This window comes from Cyprinus carpio, chromosome B24, assembly GCF_018340385.1.
Source record: "Cyprinus carpio isolate SPL01 chromosome B24, ASM1834038v1, whole genome shotgun sequence".
Taxonomy (NCBI): domain Eukaryota; kingdom Metazoa; phylum Chordata; class Actinopteri; order Cypriniformes; family Cyprinidae; genus Cyprinus; species Cyprinus carpio.
Window position 1 is genome coordinate 19,200,664 of NC_056620.1, and position 19,649 is coordinate 19,220,312.

Genomic DNA, 19,649 nt, shown 5'->3' on the forward strand with positions numbered 1-19,649 from the left:
TTTATCTGACCTTTAAAATGATGAAAATATTTTAGATTCCTCTCACTGTCGGGGCGGTTAACGCACAGATGGAGTTTCACCTACACGAACGCCTAAACGCCAGCAGCTAATATTTTCTGTTTCCTTCAGAGCTCTGTCTGTCTGTCCGTCACATTTTCATCCAGTATCCTTCACACACACATACAGTATGTCCTGCTCAATGAGTTCAAAGGCCTTTTAAAATACGTTGTTTCACTTGACAGCCATCTTGGCAACATCCAAGACAAACTATGTTGTAATCATGCAAGTACATCTCATATATGAAGAGGGGAAAAAAAAAAAGAAGATATCAACTAAACGGCTGGCTAAGTTTTGAAAAATAAAAATAATAAAAATAATAACTTAGTTGCTTACATTATTTATTCATTTATTCTTCCATCCATCCATCCATTCAAAATCTTAGCCAGCAATTTAGGACATTACAAAACAAAACAAAACAAAACAAAACAAAACAAAAACAAAACAAAACAAAACAAAACAAAACAAAACAAAACAAAACAAAACAAAACAAAACATGTATTACTCATTATTTTGCAGTTGTACTATTTATTTAATAAACTAACATTATTGTATTATTTATTTATGTATTTCAATAACATTATTTTTATATTATATGTATCCATAATAATGATAATAATGGTAAATGCATACTATTTATTATTTTTTATTTGTAATTGTACTATTCATTATTAATTTATTAATTTATTGGGTTTGTTTTTTAAAGCTTCTAAAATTTACAGGCCTTTCTGTGCCATATCAACTACATTTTAGAAAAGTCTGCTAGAATTTTTTATTTTGTTATTATTTTTTTCTGAGAAAAAAAAAACAAACATAAAAAGTGAAGAAAGCCAAAATATTACATTTTAAGGATGAATATTTACTGAGTAATCCACTATTTGGTAGAGGGGGGTCATAATGACAATTTTCACTTGAGATTTAAAGCCAAATTTAACTTTTACACAGAGACTGGTGTGTCTATTAGTGCAGTCTGTTTTTAAGCAATCTTGGTTGAATTATATGCCAAAGGTGACAGTTCAAAAGTTGGAAAAAAATCTTTTTTTCTTTCTTTTTTTTCAAGGTTTGCATGCTTTAACTTGAGAAGTATTGAATATACTTATTATCCTTTTAGATTTTTGTTCTTAAACTTTTCTTTAGGTATCTAAATTTTTAAGGTCCTACATAGTTCTTGTCCATAAATAAATTGTTAAATTGCACACATTTTCAAACAGCTGATAATTTTTTTATTTATTTTAAAGAGGAATGTCTAAAGAACAAATAAGGTTGAAACTAGAAATGTGGCTCCATGTCCAAATTTTTGTATCTACAATACAAAAAATATAAACAAAAAATCAATATTGATAAGAAGTGAAATTCTAAGTACTGTAGGAAACAAAGCAGAACACAGGCAAACACAACATTTCAATCACTGCCTGATTCTAAGAAAAAAAAAAGACAGTCCAAAGGTTTTTGTCCTGAATACAATGCCAAAGATTGTTGAAGCCCATGCAGTGCACTGTTCAGAAATATGTCTGTGTGTTTATACCTGTGTATATCCTTGCTGCTTATCAGTACGAAGTGCTGGCTAACATTAATATGTAACATCCTGCAAGGCTCTCTCTCTCTGATGTAGTTGTGCCTCCTAAAGGAGAGTGAGTCGTGTGTTATCGCAGCCCAGCAGAGTGATGGTATCTGCAGCGTTCCACTAGTTTCCATTAGGGAATTACCAGGTCAGGTTGGGGGAGGGGTTGGAGGGTAGGGGCTGCAGAGCAGACCTGTGGTAATGAAAGAATTCACCTTCGTTGTTCGGCCAGAGGAGTATATCAGCATTTCTACATTACTCCACATGCTGGGCCTGCACTACGAGGAGATTAGGAAAGAGACCGGGATCGTACATCAGCCTCTGTGTGCCGCTGACACAACCGAGAGATAGACCCGAGAAGAATCGCTGCAAAGAGCTTTTCAAAACAAGAGACACCTTGCATAGAAACGAGACTGTAGTCCCTGTGTTTGCACTGGCATGGATAAAATCCAACTGTATCAGGAGGCAGATCACATGAGCGTCACTGTCTGCACTCCTATTGGCAGTCGACGGATCACATTGATGCTAATTTGCATAATACTTTATGGATAACTGGCAACAAGCCCGGATGATGGAAATGCATAAATTCTGACTTTTATTTAATTCCGCTGAACTCCAGCAAGCTATATTTGAACGCAGAGATACAGACCATGTGTGAGAAATAATACTGCAGGTGTCACATTTTTACAAGAAAATGAATTCAATTCAACATTACATAAGTAAAATAGCTAAAAATTGATATTCAATGAGAACAAAAGTGTAGGGTGGGCCATTATTAAATAGAAAGAGTAAAAAAAAATAATCCTAAAAAACATGTTTCATGGTTTCCATAAAAATATGAAGCAGCACAACTGTTTTCAACACTAATAATAATCAGAAATGTTTCTTGAGCAGCAAATCAGCATATCTGAATGATTTCTGAAGTGTCATGTGACACTGAAGGCTGGAGTGATGCTGAAAATTCAGCTTTGCCATCATATGAATAAATTACATTTTAAAACATATTTAAATAGCAAAGAGCTGTTTTAAATTGTAATAATATTTTACTGTTTTACTGTATTTTTATCAAATAAATGCAGCCCTGGTGAGCATAAGAGATTTCTTTCAAAACATCTTTAAAAATGTTATCGATCTCAAAATTTACAATAGCAAGTGAGTAAAGCAAGTAAAAATAGCAATAAATAGCTCATTTGTATTAAGTGCCAAAATTGATGATATTTGATAGTACAAAACAAAAGTTGCATGCTATTTGTGCTGAAAAGCAGAGGGATCGTCGATTAGTGAAAATAGCATTTTAATATTCAGCCTTATTATCATCCATCAGGAACTGATTGGATAAGGAAACGTTTTGTAAGACTGACAGTTGGGGAAAGGGATTGAAAATAATTTGATGGATTGATGATGTCAACCACACTCTTAAAAATAAAGTTGCTTCACGATGCCATAGAAGAACCTTTTTGTCTAAATGGTTTCCTAAAGAACCTTTAGGGGAAAAAAAGGGTCTTTGTGGCGAAAGAAGGTTCTTCAGATTATAAAAAGGTAAGAAAGAGATGGTTCTTTAAAGAACTTTTGACTGAATGGTTCTTTGTGGAACCAAAAATAGTTCTTCTATGGCATCGCTTGAAAAACCATTTGAAGCACCTTTATTTTTAAGAGTGCAAGTTTCTGAATTTAGATGAAAATGACCAGTAACGTGTTAAAAAAGCAAACATTCAATTTTGATTTCATGTTGACTTTAACATCTAATGAAACAGCCTCATTTAGCATAAATCCCCATGCAGCTGTGGAGCAGTGCACATGTTTACAGCTTGACCTCCAGCTAAATTTTATCTTAGCAGGTCCTCTGTGGCCATTCCTAATGAGGGTCCCCTGGCTATATTTTGCATTATGTATAAAATGTTTTCCACTGCAAAAATAAAACCATGGTTTTTAAAGCAGGTCAATAATATAATGAGGATGGAGAGAAATTTAAGTAATGTGTCAGGTCTCCTGTTTTAATAGCGCTACTCCCAGGAGGTTACAAATACGTGAATGTTATAGCAGAATTTTATAGTCATTTGACAGTGAAAGTCCACTAGTTTATTGATTATACACACAATGCAGCACATGCTGTAATAGATCGAAGTTAGACATGCTGCTTAAACGAGCTCAGAAATCAAACTCTGAGAAAGAAATAAAAAAATGGTGGCAATTTAAGCATTTAATGAAAAGGGAAGTGTGTAATGCCTGTGCCAACAAACAAAAAGGCACAAATAATGATTTTTTTCTCTCTCCCTGTTTGCCATTGGTTGGGAAAAAAGACAACCCCACCTCCAAATATCACACCATTGTTTGAGCTGATCTGGGGTGCATTTCCCAAAACCATCATTAGTTAACTATAGTTGCTTTTTGGAAATGCATCCCTGGCTGTTTCTTGCTATGTTGTAATCATGGAAGTACATCTCCTATCTACTTGAAATTAAAAAGACTAAAGTCTCCTAAACTCCTGGCAAAGCTTATGAAGAAAAAAACAAACAAACAAAAACAACACTGTATATCTATATATTTTTTTTCAATATAAATTTTTTTTTTTTCATTCATTCATTCATTTCCCAGTGGATGAATGGATTGATGGAAGGACAGATGAATAAATGAATGAATGAATGAATGATGTGGTTTTAAAACAGGATCAAATTCATTTATTTACTTATTCATTCATTCATTCATTTCAGTCTGTCAGAATGGAATCAATTTTTTTTTCATTCATTCATTTCTGTCTTTCCCAGTGGATGAATGGACTGATGGAAAGACAGATGGATAAATAAATAAATAAATAAATACATAAAATAAATAAACAGTCATTCAATTCATATAATTTCAGTCTTCCAGTCTGTCAAAAACTGAGTTAAAATAAATAAATAAATAAATAAATAAATAAACAAACAACAAAAAACACAACAAAGAAATAAATAAATAAATAAATAAATAAATATATATATTTTTTTTTTACATTCATTCATTCATGCACTTACTTTAAACAATCAAATCTACCAAAAAAGAAAAACACATTAAGCTTGGACAGATTAAGTATTTTAGCATCAAAAAAATTACACACTTTGTCTTTCAATTTAATTTGCCATTTTCTTATAAATAAATGTGGTTTTTCAAAACAGCAAGATCAAATAAATGTATTTATTTTTTAATTTAGTCTTTAACGAACAAAAATAAATTACCAACCAGCCAAGCAAACAGCCAACCAAATATGATTTTTGAGTTTTAAAAACACCACAAGGCCACAGTGTTTACACTTTCCAGGAAAATCAAGCTGCAAATGGTTTACTTCAGTAGCTGTCTCTGCACATTAAGCTTGGAACAAATACGTATTTTACACTTCATCTTTAAGTCTCTTGTTCCACAGCCATTTTCTCAAGTATCTTTACAGAAAAGCCCAAAATAAAGACAATGTCACTTTTACGCCACCACAATGACATGTAGCACAGCGCTCGTCTCTCCCACCGACTGTCAAAACACTGAAAAACACTTTACATGTCCAAGAATCACAAAGCCAAATCAAACACACTCTGGATCGGCCTCAGGCAAAGCGGGCCCCTGTGAACGTCTGTCAGTCCAGCAGAGCCGAGCAAAAAGAGCGGTTTTGTCAAGCACAGCTTTAGTAAAGCAGAAAGGAACTCACCCAGTGGCTGTCCTGCGATGATCCTGGCGTTCTCTCCTGCCACGGCCGCCCGTGCATTCCTTTCACTCATGTACTGGACGAAAGCGTAACCCTTGTGCACCGAACAGCCCACGATCTTGCCGTACTTGGCGAAGATGACCTCAATGTCGGTCTTCTTCACGATGGCAGTGTTGAGGTTGCCGATAAAGACCCGTGAGTTGAGAGAGCGTGGGTCGTTCTTGTTAGTGACATTGCTGGTCTGACTCTTCCCAGTCATTCTTCTCCTGTAAAGCAGAGACATGATGGGAACGACATCAACCACACCTGACATAGGTGTGTGTGTTTCATTGTATTAATGTTTTTTTTTTTTTTTTATATGGATCCCTTTTGGAAATGGAACTATATTTTTACCAGTCAATTTTAGCATACCAGAGGGGTCAGGCTTGAAAAACACTGTTGTCATTTTCCTCTGATTTGGGTACCATGACATCAATATTTACCATATTTAATGGGATAGTTCACCCCAAAATGAAGATTCTGTCATCATTTACTAAGTTGTTCCAAACCTGTATGAGTTTCTTTACACTGCTGAGCACAAAGGAAGATATTCTGAAGTATGTTGGTATAAGCAAACCAGTTACCAATCTTCTGTGTTAAGCAGAAGAACGAATTTCATGCATGTTTGGAACAACATGAAGGTGAATAAATAATGATAGAATTTTCATTTTTGAGTGAACTATCCCTTTAATAATATATAATTAAACTTTCTGATCTTACTGAGAATGATTTATCAGTGATGTTATTGCAAATATTTTTGCCAGATTTTTGTCTTTGTATACTTAATATGCTACTCGCTCTTATTTTTCAACCCCTTATCTCCAACTACCTCTGATATACACTAGAAAGCACTTTCATGTTCCAATCACATCCAGATTATAGTGCAAAATCAAGTACCGCTTAACATTTTATACTTGTTGTAAACCATGTTTCACTTAAAAAAAACAGACTGCAAAGTTTGGCTTACTTTTGGGAAAGTTCAAGGCCAACAAAGGAACATCTCCCACTTGGCTCAATTATGTTGTTTGGATATCATGTAAGATGGAAAATGGAACTACTGTATCTATATGACAGAAAAGTTGGTGATCTGCTACAAAAAAATACAATAAACATTCCTTAACTGTTCAAAAGTACAAATAAAATTTCCTCCATCCATAAAATTGCTTTCTCCAGTGGGGTGGGTAATTTATTTTGAGTTTGGAGTGGGAGAGATAGATACAAAAAAAGTCAGTAACAAATATGTCATTGGTTGTGAGAGGTCAACAGGGGATGGAATTTTTACTGGAGGAAGCGTTATTATGGATTATGGACTCATATTTTAACCAGAAGCAACGGTTTAAAGTTAAAAATGTCTTAATGATAGATTTGTTTCATACAAACTTTCACTTCACAAGACATTAATTGATGGACTTGAGTTATGTGGATTATTGGGATGTTTTTGTCAGCTGTTTGGACTCTCATTCTGACGGCACCCATTCACAGCAAAGGATCCAATGGTGAGCAAGTGATGCAATGCTAAATTTCTCTAAATCTGTTCCGATGAAGAAAACTCATCTACATCTTGGATGGCCTGAGGATGAATATACATTTCCAGGTTTTAGGTGAACTATTCATATAAAGTATTACATTTATCCACTAAAAAGTGGAACAAACTTCCAAAAAACTCTCTAAAAGCTCTTGCAGTGTATTCTACGTCCCTGACTCAACCTTCATATTTTACCATCATAAAGATTTTAGGATAAGACACTGTTTTGTTTTCTTATCATGATAAAAGCACAGCTATTAGAGCGATAACAATAATTAAACTGCTGTTTTATGGTTTATAGCCTACAGACTTGTTCCTACTGATTCTTTGAAAAGATTGAGTCAGCAACAGGACAGGCGTTTTTAACATCCACACCGCCCAGCACACTGAATATGTGAGAACATGAGTGAGCGCTGGTGTGTGTACGTGAGAGATTCATGTGTTTATTTGTGTTTGTGTCTATAAATGTGCGAGAATATGAGCAATCTCTGCAAGCGTGCTGGTGTGAAGGAGAGAAAGCGAGCAGCGCACGGCTGAGAGAGAGTAAATGAAGGCCTCAGGTTTATGCAGTCTCCGTATTACTCAGTGAACACACATTCAGTCAGTCTTCACATCAGAGAACAGAACAGCAGCGAGATCCTCCTATTGGGTGTCATCCAACTCCCCTTCCCGCACACACACACATTCAGAGACAGTGACTGCTATTGTCTGAGACAGAGATGCATTATGTTCTGTCTCTCACGCTGTCAATGACCTACTCTCACAAGACAGCAAGAATGAACACGCAGCTCCACTGAGACACTAGTGAGACAGTGTGTCTGAATCAAAGGCACTGAACGAATACGACGCATTGAGTTGCCCAAATATATACTTGGTATTTGTTGAGCTGCAGGAGTGTTGAGTTTCGCCACTGATGAGTCGTTCACACTGACAGTGTTTTTAATCTCTGGAGGTCGACAGGTCACAAGTAGAAATTACTATTTATGGATGCCATAATGTTACTGGTGGGCTGCGTAACCATAGCTTTCGCAAATCTGATTTAAATTAACATTATGCAAGGAGAAGTGTTTGTACATAAATTGTGAAAACGAATGACTTCTGGTTGCTACAAATCATTTATTTTTGCACTATAAAGCTATTTATCATCACATTCTTTTGCGATAAACAGTAGATACTTATCGAAACCCGTTTCTGCCACTGAACACACACACACACACATAGTACCACACATATAAATTTAAGTACAATTACACATAGTACAATTTTTCGCAATTGCAAAATTGCAAATTCTGACTTTAGTCTCAGAATTGCGAGATACAAATTAACTTTTCAGGAATTTTTTTCAAATAATTTTTTAAATTTGAGTTATAGTGTCAGAATTAAAAGATATAAACAATTTTCTTAAGTGCAAGATATACGTTTGCATTTTTCTTACAATTGTGAATATATATCTTGCAATTCCGACTTTTTCTCAGAATTGCGAATTCTGACTGGATCTCCCAATTGTGATTTTACACCTTGCAATTCTTTTTCTTTTCTTTTTTTTAGTATAATTTATATATGATGATAGGATTTATTCATATTTTAAATTGGATTTTTATTATTTTTAGTATTTTATCATGTTTATTAGTTTTTGCTTTTTTAATATTTCCATTTGGTCATAATTTATTTTTAGTTCAGTTTTAGTAATTTTAATATTTAACTTATTTCAGTTAGTTGCCAAAGCAACATTTCTGATTTTCATGTCATATTTGTTTTATTTTATTTCAGATTTACTTTAATTTGTTTTTGCTTTTTAATATTTCCATTTAGTCTTCATTTCCATTTAGTCATTTAGCAGATGCTTTTATGCAAAGCGACTTACAAATGAGGACAATGGAAGCAATCAAAATCACCAAAAGAGCAATGATACGCAAGAGTTATAACAAGTCTCAGTAAGCTTAACATACAGTAGTACACGTAGCAAGGTTTTTTTTTTCATTATATAACATATAAAAAGTAAATAGATATAATAGAAATAGAGCAAGCTAGTGTTAAAGGTCTTTTTTTGCCTTGTCATTTGTATAATAAATAAAAAGAAAAGAGATAGATAGATAGATAGATAGATAGATAGATAGATAGATAGATAGATAGATAGATAGATAGATAGATAGATAGATAGAAAAAGAATAGAGAAGCTAGTGTTAGTTTTTTATTAAATTTTTTATTTAAATGTATTCTAATTTAAATTTTATTCTTATTAATTTCAATACATACACATTTATTTCAGTTAGTTGCCAAAGCAATAAGTTGAAGTTTTTCATTTAATATTTATTTTAGCTTCATTTTAATTAATGAAAATTATTTTTAATAGTTTTAGGCAATAATAACAACAACAACAACAACACTGTTGAGCATTTGTTAATGGAGAAGAAAGTGAAATTTGTGAGGTAGGCAAGAATGTGTACATTTTAATTAGTAAAAGATAAAGAAAACAATTACATGTTTTTGCATTTGTATTTTTTTGTTGGAGATGAAGGTGAAATTTTTATGTTTTTGCATTTGTGGGGTAAACTACTCACCCATTGTTTTAAAAAACTCAAAAAAACACTCTAATCTGTAAATTTAACTGAATATAATTTAATAAGTTTATAGCTATAGTTTGCGTTCTGAGATACAATGAAAACAAATGAACTACTTTTTATGTAAATTAGATTTCAAGACACTGAATAGCATATGTCTGATAACCATTTTTAAAAGCATAACCATTATAAAAGGAAATACTGAATGTAGCAACCCAGAAATCAAGCTCAATATACACTGCTGCTCTGCTTTCGTGTTCGGTGTGAAACAGGAAAATTCACAAAAATCGTGTCACACCAAGATTGCATCTGATCACCAAACGACACTAGTATTTTGTGTCAACGTCTTCAAATGCCAGTTAGAATTTAAAGCTCTCTAATGTCACTGAGAAATGAAGATTAGATTTATTTATCTTGGGGACCAAATGCTTGAATAATGGATCCAATACTCTGTAAATAGGATTAGTTGCCAAGGTAACGTGCATTCTGGGAACGTTGCTGGCTGAAGGCTCACACATTCAAACACGCGCCGATACGCTCGCAGACACACTCGCACTCTCGTGTGTGCAGTCATTCATGGAGACAGAAATTGGAATAGTGAAATATGCCCTCTTGTAATTTCCCAAGCCACAATGTGGCCATGGGATCATGCCATAAAAACAGCAAAAAACTATTTCATGCTGGACAGGGATCATTTCGGTGAACACACCTGCACTGCTTGTACATTCCTCTCTTTCTAGCACTCTCTTCAACTTCATCTCTTTCACTTCTGCCCACAGAAAGAAAAATATAATTATTCTTTGAAATCTAAGTTGCTTCTCCTACACAGAAATGAGATTAAGTGGACTTTTAAGTATATCAAAACTTAACCTTAGGGTCTCAACCTTGGAGCTTAGCCTTAAGGTCATGAATCTTGACCCCATGTGGGTTTTACACACCAAAACACCAATTACTGTACATCTCTTGTTTCTAAAATTTATCCTGAGAAAAAAACCACATGTGAGATTCAGAACAATGTCTCAAAGATTTGCAGACACCAAAAAGATTTGTGCAAACAGTAACCTAATATTGTGAAATATTATTACAATTGGAAATAACTGTTTTCTATTTAAAAATATTTTTAAATGGAATTTATTCCTGTGATGCAATGCTGAATTTACAGCATACTCCAGTCTTACAGTTTTTGTCAGTCACTTTGGTGCATTTCTCGAATCATCCTTAATATTTGCATAGTATCTGCATTTCTCAAAACAATTCGTACAAACAACGCGACACAATGGATTACCTGCAAAAGCCTGCAACTTATGAAAAATCTTTAGTTTATCTCATCTCTCGAAAGTATTTATGTCAATGCACATATCAGTGCCATCAGAATGAAAAGTCCTTGTGTCATTGTTCACCAACAAGAGAGTCAAAATGCTAAGTCATGTTTTCAATATAACAGTGCACTCTGTTAGTATTACCTGATGTAAACTATGGCAACTGTTTGGACGACAGTTACTGTATTGAAATACAAAAGGCTGCACTTCTTTATGCCACATATCCATTTCAAAAGTACAAATTTACACATTACTGTATGTGGGATATTGATTGAAAGAAAACTGTTTCAAAATGTTAAAATTATTGAGGATATGGTCGATCTCCCAATATTTGGTTGTACCTCTTCCTCTGGTTTGCCTCTTTCCATGCATCCTTACTCGTCTTCTTTCTCTCGGCTGTTGACCCTGATCGTTTCCTGGATGTTCATCCATTGTCAGAACTCTGTTGTCCTCTGTCTATATATGCTTTCCAAGATGCACCTTTGAGCTATTTCAGAGAACTGGTTTGTCACTGAAAGTCTTCATTAGTGAAAGTCAAGATTCACCTGCACAGTTCATGGCAATTTTACAAAAAGTCTAATAGAAATGTGTAAAAAAAATGCTTGACAGTTTATGACAACTAGATCAAACATTTTGCATTTAACGACTTACACGATGAACTAATGACTACTGTAGATGTTTTGAGGGGTAAGACTATTGCAAAGAGAACCATATAATACATTTTGAGCAACATGACAACAGCAACTGATAGGAAACTGATAGGATGTACATAATCAATTGCATGAATGTACCAAAGCAATCGCAACTTGTTAAAAAGAATGAGAAACTGCTTTATGATGTGCACAAGTGACCAGATGATGTGGAGGTTGAACAAGTAGTTTTGAGAATTTCATTTCTGATCTGAGAAATGCACCAAAGCGACTGAGAAAAACTGTAAGTGTCACATGATCCTTCAGAAATCATTCTAATATGTAAGAAACATTTCTGGTTATTTTCCATATTGAAAACAGTTGTGCTGTTTAATATTTTTGTGGAAACTGTGATACATTTTTTCAGGATTCCTTCATGAACAGGAAAAAAACACAACCGACAACAGCAATTTAAAAAGAACAACAACAAAAAAGGCAGTTATTTAAACTCTAAAACTTTAGAAAACTGATTGGTTTAATACATTCCTATTAAATAGAATACATAAAATTCTTTCTAATTAAAAATATATATTATCCACATTAATTGTATAGCCTTATATGCTTTTGTTTTATGGAATCAAATTGTGTTTCTGTCTTTACGTCAAATCCTGGAACAAAGAATCTCAACAAATGAGATTTGATGTGCTACAGATGAGAGGATGATTTTCAGAAAATAACTTTCCTCACTCAAAGCTATATGTACAGCTTCAGAAAACTTGGAATATAGTGCACAAGTCAGTTGGGACACTTTTATGGTACTTTCATTGCTGTTTTTTTTTTTAAGCTTGCTGAGTTCCCATTTATTTTCGTTGTGTGGAGAATTAAGCTATATATTTACTTTGGTGCTCCATGAAGGACAGAGTCATACAGGTTTGGAAGGACTTGAGGGCGAGGAAACGATGACAGGATTTTCATTTTTGCCTGAACTATTCCTTAAGGTCTCCTGTGCTGTGAAACCTTTGAGCAATAACCTTCTCCTTTGGGTATGCAGCTCTTGGGGGTTTCATGGACGATAAATTGCGCCCGAATCTGAAAAAGCAGTTTGACAGAGAACAAGCGCTGTAATAAACAATAGCAAATATACAACCTCTGTACGGCCTGTCCCCTTAAGAACATTCCTGTGACTGATGTCCAGGCCCAATTACAGTGCCGTGAGGTTAGCGCTTTTACACCACCTCGATCTTTCAGAAGGACAGAGGCCTCCTCTCCCTCCTCCTCCTCCTCCTCTGGTCAGCAAATCAGCAGCCTGTTATTTAGAGCCTTTGCACTGGCACCTGTATTGATGATACCGGACAGGGAGGCGAGAACATTCGCAAATCAGCAAAGATGTGTTAAATTGCCCCTCTTATCAGATAAATCTCTTGTGCGGAGCGTTTGTAGAAGATGGTCCAGCATCTGCCAGCTGATCTCTCGCTGGCCTGTGATTTATGGCAGCTGGTTGTAAGATTCTCAATTGTCCGCACGTTATTCTGGTTTCATGGCGGATCTGATCACACAGCTGCAAAAAACGAATGGAGGCTAAAGGGTGAATTACTTTATTCACTAACCACCCGCAATCCAGTGGAGCTGGTCACCATCTGCGCTGACGTGATGCTGTGCTGTGGCTATTGCAATTCAACATATTTAGTGCATGGAAATAAAGGCCTGAATTTTACCATTAAGGTGCTGTTTGTTTCAGGTTTTAGTTGGATAAATGATCTTTTGGTGTTATTTATGGAAACACTCTTCAATATTTGAAGCTTCATGCAGCACATGCTGAAAAATACATCACAATATTTATTCAAAGATGCTCTTTTTTTCTACAGTAAGAAATTAATGATGATCATGCGTTAATAAGTAAACAAATTTATAACATTTTTAATAATAAACAAGTCTTTGGAGATGGTGTGTGGTTGGATTTTTTAATTTTTGGTTATTAAATTACTTTTTTTGTATTTCAATTTAAAATAATATTTTAAATATTTTAAATAATTAATATATTACATGTGCGATATTTAAAATAATAATAATAGTAATAATAATACTAGTTTTTATAGTTATTATTATTATTATTATTATTATTATTATTATTATTATTATTATTATATTTTTCTTTAAATAAATAAAATATTTCTTGGAGTTAGTGCAGGTGGTTCGTGGTTGGATTTCTTAAAATAAAAATCAACAAATAATATTTTTTAAATAAAAGTTAGTTTTATGGAATCAAATTTAAAAGAAGAAGAACAATAAATAATTATAATTATTATTATTGTTTTGTTGTTGTTTTAAATTTGATCATTATTTAAACATTTTCTTTTATTTAATAAAAACAAAAAATCAAACAAATATTTTTGTTATTAAATTCCTTTTTTTGTATTCCAGTTTAAAATAACATTGTTAATATTTTAAATGATTAAATTATAAATTTATTTTTAACAATATTTAAAATAATAATGACGATAATAATACTAGTTTGTTATTATCATTATTATAAGTAAAAAAAAAAAAAAAATCCACAAATAATATAAACTATTAATATTATTAATTTTAAAATAAATATTTTTAATATTAAAATAAATAACAGATATTTATTTATTTGTTTGTTTGTTCATTTGTTTGTATGAAAAAGAGCATCTTTTAATATATTTGGTCAGGATTTGAACACAAGCTCCCTGAATTCTGCCCAGAAAACACTTTCTGTCAGAAAAGCACACCTAAAAACACATTTTCCCCCCTTATCTCACCAAGGGCACCAAGTGAGCCAAAAATGCCACTGCTGCCCCCTCAAAGAAGATAGGTGTGTGTTTGTGTGTGTGTTTGTGTGTTACTATATAAACCGCACACAGCAGGAGCCCTTTAAGGTACAGTAGAGTCCCAGTAACAGCACGTCTGGATCTGAGCGAAGGCAGCTCATGAACCACAAAAGACAAGGATTTAAGTTTAAAAACCTCCACACTCCGTGAGCTCATTAAGAGTCTCAGAATCCCTCCAATTGACATCCTGTATGATTTCCAACTCAAAGAACGTGTGTGTGGCTCTGCCGAGACCCTGCCGCGCAACACTAGAGCACTGAGGCAGCAATCAGCTGGAAAAGCCCCTCAATCACACGCAGAGAAGACAGGAGAGAGACTGTTACACCTCGTGTGATAGTCCACCACAGCGACTGCACAGTGAGCTCTGCCACAGGGTTAAAACCGTGTGACTGTTACCCAAACACCCCAGGTGCTTCCTCAAACTTCCTGGGTTTTGAGTCATGATCACGCTCTGCCAGGAATACCCATAATGCCGCTGGGTAGAGAGAGACATGAGTGTATGCAAGAATCAGGCATCACTCTGTGAGCGAAACATGCTGTCTTCATATCACAGCATAACAAAGACTACATGAATATTAATTAGGTTGTGCTCAAACATTTTAATATGATATTTTACTGTTTTTATAAAGAATCTATGGGCTGTAATGAGAAAGAGAGCTGGTTTGTAGTTTTGAACTGAGTATTTATTCATTTAGTTTTTAAAATAATAATAATAATAATAATTAATATTTAATAATAACTATAATTAATATAATTATAATGTATTGAATACATAACTAACCGTAACTAAATAAGTAACTTACCAACTAACTGAATGAATAACAAATAATAAATATAATAAAATAATCATTATAATAAATAAATAACTGAAGAACGAAATAAAGAAAGGAAAAAAAAGGACACAGAGAGAGAGAGAGAGAGAGAGACATATATATATATATATATATATATATATATATATATATATATATATATTTAAAATAAAATAAAATAAATATTCATTAATATATTATTCAAGTCTTAACTTATTATTAATAATTTGATCATGCTTATAAAATATTAAATAATTAATCAGGTGGTTATAATAATAAAATATTAGATAATCAGTCAAAACTAAATTCTAAATATTTGATTAAAAACATTTAGATAGGAATTGAAATATACTTTATATACATATATACAGAAATAAATATTTAATAATACTATTCAAGTCTTATCTCAATATCTCATTGATTATGCTAATAAAATATTAAATAATTAATCAGGTGGTTATAATAAAATATTAAGGGTCAAGTGAAATATGGGTCTCAATACCCCCTAATATAATTTTTTGTGCTCATCAAAATAGCATCTGTACATTGCACTTTGTTTGAGGATTCCACTGGAATGAACAGCGAGCCGTGGAAATGCAATACAGAAGTGGAGAGCTGTCTGCACCAGAAAACACTGCCACTGTCGCTTTCCTTCACCGCTGACAGCCACTCAGCAAGATGCCAGTGTATTACATACATCCCTGTCGCAAGCTGTTTCAGAAAGTGCTGGAACAATATCATCAACACAAGCTCCAGCATAAATGACGTCAGTTTTAACATCATGAAATGAATAATTCCAGCTCAAAGATCTGATTGAGGCCATTTGAAGCTGAACTGCTGATGAAATACACAGAGCTTTGACTAACAGTTTCATTTTATATACAGCAGAGTTTGCCAAATCAAGCATCACTATCAGTACTTGGGAAACTTAGTAATCTTTGGTTGTGCTGGATATAAATGCAATCGTGAATCGTGCTGCTTTCCTCACGATTTTCACCTTGTGAGCAACAAAGTGGGCAAAAAAAATCCCATAGGCTTACACTGAAGCAGGGACCTAAGCCATATTTCCAGAGACTTGAGGGCCAATAAGCAGCCACCTAGCAACCATTCAAAACCGCATAGCAACATCCTGGCAATAAACCAAAACGGTTTTGCACAGGCAAGCAGCACTCATATTGGCTTACTGCATATTGGCTTTTTCTACAGCCCCATCAGAATGCATGGAAGTCCTCGCTTCATTCTGTCTTCTCTACAGCTCTCTGCACTTTTCCAAACACTCCGTCCAGAATCAATCGACATGGAAGCAAATGACGCTGTCCGTCACTGGGAGATGTATGTCAGGGACGGAGGGGGATTGATTTAGGAGGTGGGATGGATGAGGGGGAATGACGGACTGTGGTGATGGAGCTTCTGGTTGCCCGAGAGCGCTCTTATCAAAAGGACACTAAAGAAATGTTGTCAATGACAGGACTTAATTGCCTAGCTTGTGTTTCTGACATTTCCAGATATTTCTGATATTTCTAGAAAAATCCACAAACAGGGAGATCTAAGGAGAGTCACAAAGATGGATACAAAGTGACAGGGAAGACCTCAGTGAGGGTCATTTCATGAAACAGTGTAATTTGTGCCCAATTTGTGTCCCTGTGACATACTTTTTAATGTTTGTTTGTTTTTTTCATCAGAATGCTAGGTGATTTTCTTAAAAATCAGTAACCTTGTAAACTGAAATAAAATAAAATAAAATAAAATAATATAATAATATAATATAATATAATATAAGATTTTGTCACAACAACTATTATTATAACATATTTTTTATTGAATTTTTTAAATGAAATAAAACATACACAAATAAACCAAAAAAATAAATAAATACACATTTTCCTCATTTGTATATATAAATTAAATCCTGAATTTCTTTTCTACACATGGTCCTGTTTTCTGAGATCCACCACCACTAATACTAAATTTTTTTTTTTAATCTATTAAAATTTAAATGAAATAAAAAACACAGTAATTAAATAAAACAAACTATTACTTAAATAGAATTATTAACTAAAGATTAATAACCAAAAATAATTATATTTATATCAGAAATATATTTAAATTAAAAATCATGTTTTTTTCATATATTTCCATATATGGTCCTATTTTTATTTTTGTTTCTATATTTAAATTCAAAAATCTATTTTAAATTATTTTACATTTTATTTTAAAAATTAACATGTTAAATTCATACTTATATAAAAATGTATATACAGTATATTTTTTTCATATATGCTCCTGTTTTCTGAGAATGACCCACCACCACTAATAATACCATTTTTTTAATTTATTTTTTAAAAATGAAATAAACATAATAAATAGATTTTTTTCATTTTTCATTGCAATAAAAAAATATAAAAAATGAATTTCATTTCCACACATCCTGTTTTCTGAGACTGACCCACCACAACCACCACTAACACTTACATTATTCTTTATTATTTACATTTAAAGGAAATAAATAAAATGAATAAATTAACTTTTTTATATTTTATATTAAAAAAAAAACAACAACAATTTTTTCTACATATGGTCTTGTTTTCTGAGATTGACCCACCACCACTAATTTGTTGCATATTGCAGGAAAGCCTCTTCCTCTCTGTTGTACCTGAGACAAACAGACATTAAACATGACACAACGACTTAATCACATGCAAGAAGGATGACAGCGAATGTTTTACACGATCTCGCAGCTGTTTGATGTCTTGTTCAGCACACTCCTGACTCATTTATCGCAAACTGGTTACCGCAGCCATCTGAAATACAGGTGAATGCAAAATAATCACAGGGAAGGTTTTAATGAGAACGAATTACAGCTTGTTTACGTTCAGCTCTCCACGTAAAACATAATCGCTGCTTATAATGAGAACATTCAATCCTCACAAACACCCACATAAAAACAAGTTACTTCAGATTAAACGGCTATTTCATCATTATTTAAGTAGTATTTAAATTATTTAAAACTATTAAAGACTCTGAGCTACAGACTGACAGGTGAGGAAAGGACTGTTTTTTATCTCTAAATGCACAAAATGCAGGACAAGGAGAGACTTTACATTCATTATAGTGCACTAAAGAGCGTATATAAATATTTGAACACTGACAGTGAAAGAGGCAGCTGCTCCCTCATATGAACTGCCACTCTGACAGTCTGATGACATGTTTGTTATCAGCTGCTCTGATTGGAGAGAGAAGCAAAGGCACTCTGAGGTAATTGGGTAAAAATTCTAGCAGTAGAAAGCAGCTCACAGTAATGACAGCCATGCATATTAAAAGCAAAAATTCAAAGCATTTCAAAGTGATGGGTAAACACAGCTCTACAGCCGTAATGTTCAGATAAAATTTTTTTTCTTTATTTATTTATTCATTTTCAAAAGGCTTGGCCTGAAATATATTGGAATATATTTTTCAGGTCAATACACTGTGTGTGTGTGTGTGTGTGTGTGTGTGTGTGTGTGGTGTGTATAAATGTTATATATATATATCTATATATATATATATATATATATATATATATATATATAAAAATCATGATTAATCGCATCCAAAATAAAAGTTTTTGTTTACATAATATATATATGTGTATGGTATATATTTATTATGCATATATAAATACACAAATACACACACAAACAGTATATATTTAGAAAATACTTACATGTATATACCATTTATATAGTTATATTCTTATATTTTATATTATATATAAATATATTTAATATATAAACATAATGTATTCTTCTTTAATAAATACATGCATGTGTTTGTATTTATTTACACAATAAATATACACAGTATACACACATATTATGTAAACAAAACTTTTATTTTGGATGCGATTAATCGTGATTAATCATTTGACAGCACTTATATATATATATATCATACACTATATATATATATATATATACATATATATCTATATATCTGACTATACATATATATATATATATATATATCTATATATATATATATATATATATATATACACTGTGTACAATTACATAAAGGCATAAAAAAGTATATTTTAATGAAATGAATGTCTCATTGTAATCGAAAAGATGATTGATTCTCTTGCCGCTTTGATGTGAATACAGCAATCTGTCACATCACATTAAAGAGCGTGAAAAATACATTATTATAAGACATATTGTTGGTATTTCACTATAAAACTAAATTTGACCGAAAGGCTTTCTTTTATTTTAAAAGTACCAAAAGCACAAAACTTATTGCTATTATTTGAGGGCTGGCGCACTACAAATAATAAATGCAATCGAAAATGTGATAAATTATTTCCAAGCATACGTCCCTGCGAGTATATGACACATGATATGATTTCTGCTAATAATCCAACATATATTCAAATCAGTGGCCAGGCCACTGGAATTTCTCCTGGTGCTCCCAATAGGGGCCATTTGCATGTGCAATACTCTTAAAATATTATAACTTTAATCTCATAATTGCTACCACCTAATTCTTGTAATTTTGACTTTATTCTCAAAGTATTTCGACTTTATTCTCGTATTGCTATTGCTACTTTATTCTCATAACTAATTTTTTCTCCATATATTATCTTTTT

The 19,649-nt window shown here is 32.9% G+C and overlaps 1 protein-coding gene across 6 annotated transcripts in view; it reads right to left on the reverse strand.

Annotated features, from left to right (window-relative positions):
• Window positions 1-19,649, reverse strand: part of LOC109050005 (RNA-binding Raly-like protein) — a 121,729-nt gene that overhangs the window by 51,071 nt on the left and 51,009 nt on the right. For 3 of the 6 annotated variants that reach the window (XM_042752472.1, XM_042752469.1, XM_042752471.1), the window contains exon 2: window positions 5,292-5,554. In XM_042752472.1, the coding sequence (XP_042608406.1) occupies window positions 5,292-5,547 (256 nt within the window). In that variant the 5' untranslated portion in view covers window positions 5,548-5,554. Of the gene's footprint in view, window positions 1-5,291; window positions 5,587-19,649 lie in introns of those variants that run through there. The other 3 variants (XM_042752466.1, XM_042752467.1, XM_042752468.1) reach the window with 1 other exon arrangement.